Raw genomic sequence first — 6,563 nt, forward strand, 5'->3', positions numbered from 1 at the left:
GGGGAAGGAGTTGGATAGGGGAGGGGGAAGGGGTTGAATGGGGAAGGAGTTGGATAGGGGAGGGGGGAAGGGGTTGAATGGGAAAGTAGTTGGATGGGGAGGGGGAAGGGGTTGAACGGGGAAGGAGTTGGATAGGGGAGGGGGGAAGGGGTTGAATGGGAAAGTAGTTGGATGGGGAGGGAGAAGAGGTTGAACGGGGAAGGAGTTGGATAGGGGAGGGGGGAAGGGGTTGAATGGGAAAGTAGTTGGATGGGGAGGGGGAAGAGGTTGAACGGGGAAGGAGTTGGATAGGGGAGGGGGGAAGGGGTTGAATGGGAAAGTAGTTGGATGGGGAGGGGGAAGGGGTTGAACGGGGAAGGAGTTGGATAGGGGAGGGGGGAAGGGGTTGAATGGGAAAGTAGTTGGATGGGGAGGGGGAAGGGGTTGAACGGGGAAGGAGTTGGCTGGAGAGGGGAGGGAAGGGGGAGGAGTTGTATATGGAGGGTGTGTGTTTGAGTTGGATAGGGGAAGGGGTCGAATGGGGAAGGGGTTCAATGGGGAAGGAGTTGGATGGGGAGGGGGAGGGGTTGAATGGGGAAGGAGTTGGAGTAGGGGAGGAGAGGTGGAAAGAAGGGCAAAGGGAAGGATAGGGAAAGGAAGGAAGGAAGGAGAGAATGGGAGGGACGGGTAATGGGAAGAAGGAAGGAAAGTTGGAGGGAAGAGGGGAGAGCTGTGGGAAGGGAAGCAAGAGAAGGGAAAGTGGGAAGAATGGAGAGGAGGAGGGAAATGCCAAGGAGGAAGACAGTGAAAGAGGACGGAAGGGAAGGCGGATAAGTGGTGAAATGATCAAGGGAGGGGAAGGGGAAGGATGGACGGATGGGCAAAGAGGGGAGGGAGGATTGGAACGACCGCTGTTCCTCTTCAGGCTGCCATTCACCAGGTTCTTCGTGTCCACCTGGGCTTCAGCTTGTCTCGTTGGGGGATCCGTGATGGCCATCGTCTGCCCCTCCCCACCGGCACTCACCCTTCTGCCCTCCCTCTACCCCCCCCCACAGGTGATGAGCATCCTGAGCAACCCCAGCGGAGTGGCCCCCCAGTCCCAGGCCGACTTCTCACTCTCCCCCCTGCACGGCAGCCTGGAGAGCGCCAACGCCATCTCGGCCAGCTGCAGCCAGCGCAGCGACTCCATCAAGTCCGTGGACAGCCTGCCCACCTCCCAGGCCTACTGCCCCCCCACCTACACCACCACGGGCTACAGCGTGGACCCCGTGGCCGGCTACCAGTACGGTCAGTACGGCCAGAGTGAGTATCAGTCCGTCTTCGGCTCACGGGGAAAGAGGGAATACCTGGCGGCTTTAATCCCAGGAGTGGGAGGGGAGGGGCTGCACAGAAATGCCAAGGGTGGGGTGGGGGTCTGCCGCTGGGCTTCGGGGCGTCCGAGGCGGGTCTCTCGTGCCAACCAGCGCCCCCAAATCCCAGCCCTGTGGGTGAGTGGGACCCTCTGGCCTTGCCTGAATTGGGGAGGGGGAGATGCCTTTCACCCCTCCCCCCCAGTATCTATGGAGATTCTCATTCACCCAGGTCAAGGGGTCTTCAAACTTGGCCCTTTGGTGGACTTCAACTCCCAGAATTCCTCAGCCAACGTACCTGGTTGAGGAATTCTGGGAGTTGAAGTCCACAAGTCGTCAATGGGCCACATTGGAAGACCCCTGTCTTAAATCTAACAAACAAAATGGACGTTGGCTGAGGAATTCCGGGAGTCGAAGTCCACAAGTCGTCAAAGGGCCAAGTTGGAAGACCCCTGTCTTAAATCTAACAAACAAAATGGAGGTTGGCTGAGGAATTCTGGGAGTTGAAGTCCACAAGTCGTCAAAGGGCCAAGTTGGAAGACCCCAGTCTTAAATCTAACAAACAAAATGGAGGTTGGCTGAGGAATTCTGGGAGTCGAAGTCCACAAGTCGTCAAAGGGCCAGGTTGGAAGACCCCAGTCTTAAATCTAACAAACAAAATGGAGGTTGGCTGAGGAATTCTGGGAGTCGAAGTCCACAAGTCGTCAAAGGGCCAAGTTGGGAGACCCCAGTCTTAAATCTAACAAACCAAATGGAGGCTGGCTGAGGAATTCTGGGAGTCGAAGTCCACAAGTCGTCAAAGGGCCAAGTTGGGAGACCCCAGTCTTAAATCTAACAAACCAAATGGAGGCTGGCTGAGGAATTCTGGGAGTCGAAGTCCACAAGTCGTCAAAGGGCCACGTTTGAAGACACACACACCCCCCCCCCCGATCCAAGGCCCTGGTGGTCCCAAAGGTGCTTTTTCAGAAGGCAACCGGACTTTGGGTTTTCCTTGAAGACCTTTCGCTTTCGTATCCCAGGGGCTTCCTCTCGTTCGGACTGAATGGCGGCACGGATTCATTCAGAACTGAAGAAGCCTCCTTGGGCGAGAAGCGAAACATCTTCAAGGAAAAAAACAAAAAACAAAGATTGGACACACACACACACACACACACATACACACACACCCCTCTTCTTCCCAAGAGGAGACCCTGTGGCTTGCGTTCAGGGGCTCTGAAGCTCTGAGGTGGGGGGAACCCCCCCCCCAAGGACCCCCAGGAGTGAGTGTGAGTGCCCCAGGCCCCTTCTGCAGCGATGGGTGGCTCGGCTCCCCTTTTAACCACCCCGGGGTCCCCCAGATCCCTCGGGCCCTGGTGGTGTTTGAGGCAGACCCCCCCCCTTTTCCCCTTCCCCCCCCGAGGGCTCCCCAATTGACCTCTGGATCTCCCTTTTCCTTTCAACGCCCTTCCCTTCCCCAAATGAGAAACGGCTGCCAAGGATATGAACGCTCCCTCACCTCTTCTCCCCTTCTCTTGGCGGGGGGGGGGGGGGAAAGAAACCCCCTCCCCAAAGTTTGGCCTATAACCCCCCACCCCTTTCCGACCTTCCTCTCGCTTCTGGTGGTGAAACCCCCGCCACAGGTGGAAGTGATAAAAATCTTAAACAAATTCCAGGGCAGAGAGATGCCCTCCGGGCCCGACGTTAGTTTTTCCCCCCCCCACACACACACACTCGACGCCCCTTGTAGATGGGCCTGTCTTTGTGTTATGTACGTTGTGTGGTGTTTGTGCAGGAGGGGAAAAAAAATAACCCCAGAAAAATGAGGAAATGCATGTGGAGAGGTGGGGGCCGGGGTGGGCAGATCTTTGGATAAGGGGAAGCAACCGGTCTCTCTCGCCCCTTTCCCAAGCTGGCAGAAGAATTTAGCCAAGGCGGCAGCTGGCAAAATCTGATTTGAACCCGGAGCGGCTGCGATGCCCTGCCGGAGGGACACCCCCCCCCTGGCTCACCAAGGGGGTCCTGAGCAGGCAGCCCCCTCCCCTCCCCGAGCCTCAGTCAGCAGGCAGGCGGACTTTGGCCGGGTGGACTTACTTAAGATCTGCCCTTCTCTGCTCAGCCTTTTGTCCGCCAGCCATGGGCCCGTCGATTTCTAAAGGAAGAGGGGAAGGGGGAAGGGGAGAGGAGAAGAGAGGAAAGAGAGAAGGGAGGATTGTAGGGTTAGGAAAAGAGAGAGAAAAAAGGACAGGAGTGGAGAGAAAAGGAAAAAAAATGGAAGAAGGAAGGAAGGAAGGAAGGAAGGAAGGAAGGAAGGAAGGAAGGCATGATTGCATAGTGATTAGAATGCAGTATTGCAGGCTAACTCTGCCAACTGCCATCAGTTCGATCCAGGAAGGAAGGAAGGAAGGAAGGAAGGAAGGAAGGAAGGAAGGAAGGAAGCCATGATTGCATAGTGATTAGAATGCAGTATTGCAGGCTAACTCTGCCAACTGCCATCAGTTCGATCCTGACTGGAAAAAAGGGAAGGAAGGAAGGAAGGAAAAGGGAGAATGGGAGGTCATCCCATTTGTTGCCTGAGCTGAACCCGTCTAGACAGGCCACCTCAGAGCCCTGCTTGGGTCTCCCCTGATCTTTGGGTACAGACAACCTGCAAACTTCCCGGTTGGAGGAAATTGTGTGCCTTTGGGGCTGTGCGAAGAATCAAACCACTACGCAAATCTTTAGGAATCACTCACCTCCAATAAGGGACTTCCTCCCCCCTCCTCCTCTTTAAAATCACATTTATCTCCACAGAGCAGCCCCGAGTTCATGTTACCTCTTTCCCCTAAGTCCCCTGCGGTGTAGACCCCCAACCCTATCCCTTTGCGTATCTTCTCTGTCTACGTGCAAAGTGCAATCTAAACCCGGGGGGGAGCGCTTTTGCCACTGGCGGATGGGTAGAAAGTTTTAAGTTGGTATCTCAGTAGCCACTGGGGGACAGGGTGTGGGGCTTAAAAGGGCTACAGGACAGGCTGCGGCTTGAAGCAGAATAGAATAGAATAGAATAGAATAGAATAGAATAGAATAGAATAGAATAGAATAGAATAGAATAGAATAGAATAGAATAGAATAGAATAGAATAGAATAGAATAGAATAGAATAGAATAGAATAGAATAGAATATGGAATGCAGAATAGAATAGAATAGAATAGAATAGAATAGAATAGAATAGAATAGAATAGAATAGAATAGAATAGAATAGAATAGAATAGAATAGAATAGAATATGGAATGCAGAATAGAATAGAATAGAAATAGAAATAGAATAGAATAGAATAGAATAGAATAGAATAGAATAGAATAGAATAGAATAGAATAGAATAGAATAGAATAGAATAGAATAGAATAGAATCTGGAAGGGACCTTGGAGGTCTTCTAGTCCAGCCCCCCCCCCCGACTCAAGCAGGAGAGCCTATACCATCTCAGACAAGTGACTGTCTAGCCTCTTTTTAAAATTCTCCAGTGATGGAGCGCCCACAATTTCTGGTGGCAAGCTGTTCCACTGGTTGATGATTGTCCTGACTGTCAGGAAGTTTCTCCTTAATTCCAGTTTGCTTCTCTCTTTGGTCAGATCTTTGATCTCTTTAATGACATCCCAAGCCCACCCTCGTTCCTGGCCCTGTGCCCAAGCTGTGCCCACCTCTTTGGTCCTGACTCACCGAGGACGAGTGCCAGTCTGGAGAATTTAGCTGGTCCCAGAGGCCAAAAAGCTACACTAATGATGGCGGTTATGGAACGCCGAGGCGTGAAAAAAATTCCTAATGGATGTGACAAGTCTAATAAGAATTTTTGCTTGGAAGGCACCCCCCTTTGGGGAAAGCTGCTGACAAGGACGCTGACGGCTGAAATTTGTTTACTTGCTGGCACCAAGTGGGGCCTTCCGCGCAATTCTTATTAATCTAATTTGAGACTGAAGAATTGCGGGCGGGGGTGTGGGTGTGGGTGGGTGTGCAAGGGGGGGGGCGTGGGGAACATGCAAAAAAAAATTTTTGACTGAAGCTAACAGTGTGTGTCACCGTCGGGTGCCCGGATGCCCAGGCAAAAGAAATGCATATATATATATATATATAGCAATTTAAAAATTTACACAAATATGAGCTGTCACCGGTGTGACTACTGCCTGTCGATGGCCTTCAGGTTAGGCTGACACAGGAAATAAAGATTTGTCCCATGTTTGGGGCCTAGCAAGGTAATCTAAAAATAGTTAACAAGCATTTGACATATATATATATATATATATATATATATATATATATATATATATATATATATATATATATATATATATATATATATACATATATATATATATATATACATATATATATATATATATACATATATATATATATATATATATACATATATATGTGTAAATTACTAACAAAGAATTAAAGGGAAACTGAAATGCATTTCTGACTCATTAGTCGTCATCAGCCAGCCATACCCTTCTGAGATTCGAACCATGGGCTGATTGCATATGAGGCAGTGTTATTTGCCTCTAAGCCACAAGGTCTCTCTCGCTCTGTTAGCTTTTTTTCTGCAAGGGAAGATATGTTTCAAATGTTAACTCTTTAGATTACCTTGCTAGGCCCCAAACATGGGGCAAATCTTTATTTCCTGTTTTCAGCCTATCTTGAAGGCTATCGAACAGGCAGTAGTCACACCGGACAATTCCTATATTTGTGTAAATTACTAACAAAGAATTAAAGGGAAACTGAAATGCATTTCTGACTCATTAGTCGTCATCAGCCAGCCATACCCTTCTGAGATTCGAACCATGGGCTGATTGCATATGAGGCAGTGTTATTTGCCTCTAAGCCACAAGGTCTCTCTCGCTCTGTTAGCTTTTTTTCTGCAAGGGAAGATATGTTTCAAATGTTAACTCTTTAGATTACCTTGCTAGGCCCCAAACATGGGGCAAATCTTTATTTCCTGTTTTCAGCCTATCTTGAAGGCTATCGAACAGGCAGTAGTCACACCGGACAATTCCTATATTTGTGTAAATTACTAACAAAGAATTAAAGGGAAACTGAAATGCATTTCTGACTCATTAGTCGTCATCAGCCAGCCATACCCTTCTGAGATTCGAACCATGGGCTGATTGCATATGAGGCAGTGTTATTTGCCTCTAAGCCACAAGGTCTCTCTCGCTCTGTTAGCTTTTTTTCTGCAAGGGAAGATATGTTTCAAATGTTAACTCTTTAGATTACCTTGCTAG

At 49.7% G+C, this 6,563-nt stretch overlaps 1 protein-coding gene across 1 annotated transcript in view; it reads left to right on the forward strand.

Moving 5' to 3' along the window:
* Positions 1-968: 968 nt before the first annotated feature.
* Positions 969-6,563, forward strand: part of PAX7 (paired box 7) — a gene marked incomplete at its 5' end in the record, with an annotated part of 9,974 nt that continues 4,379 nt past the window's right edge. The window contains one exon of the mRNA XM_083375654.1: positions 969-1,281. Coding sequence (XP_083231780.1) covers positions 969-1,281 — 313 coding nt within the window. The remainder of the gene's footprint in view (positions 1,282-6,563) is intronic.

Source organism: Vipera ursinii, assembly GCF_947247035.1.
Source record: "Vipera ursinii genome assembly, chromosome: 17".
Taxonomy (NCBI): Eukaryota; Metazoa; Chordata; class Lepidosauria; order Squamata; family Viperidae; genus Vipera; species Vipera ursinii.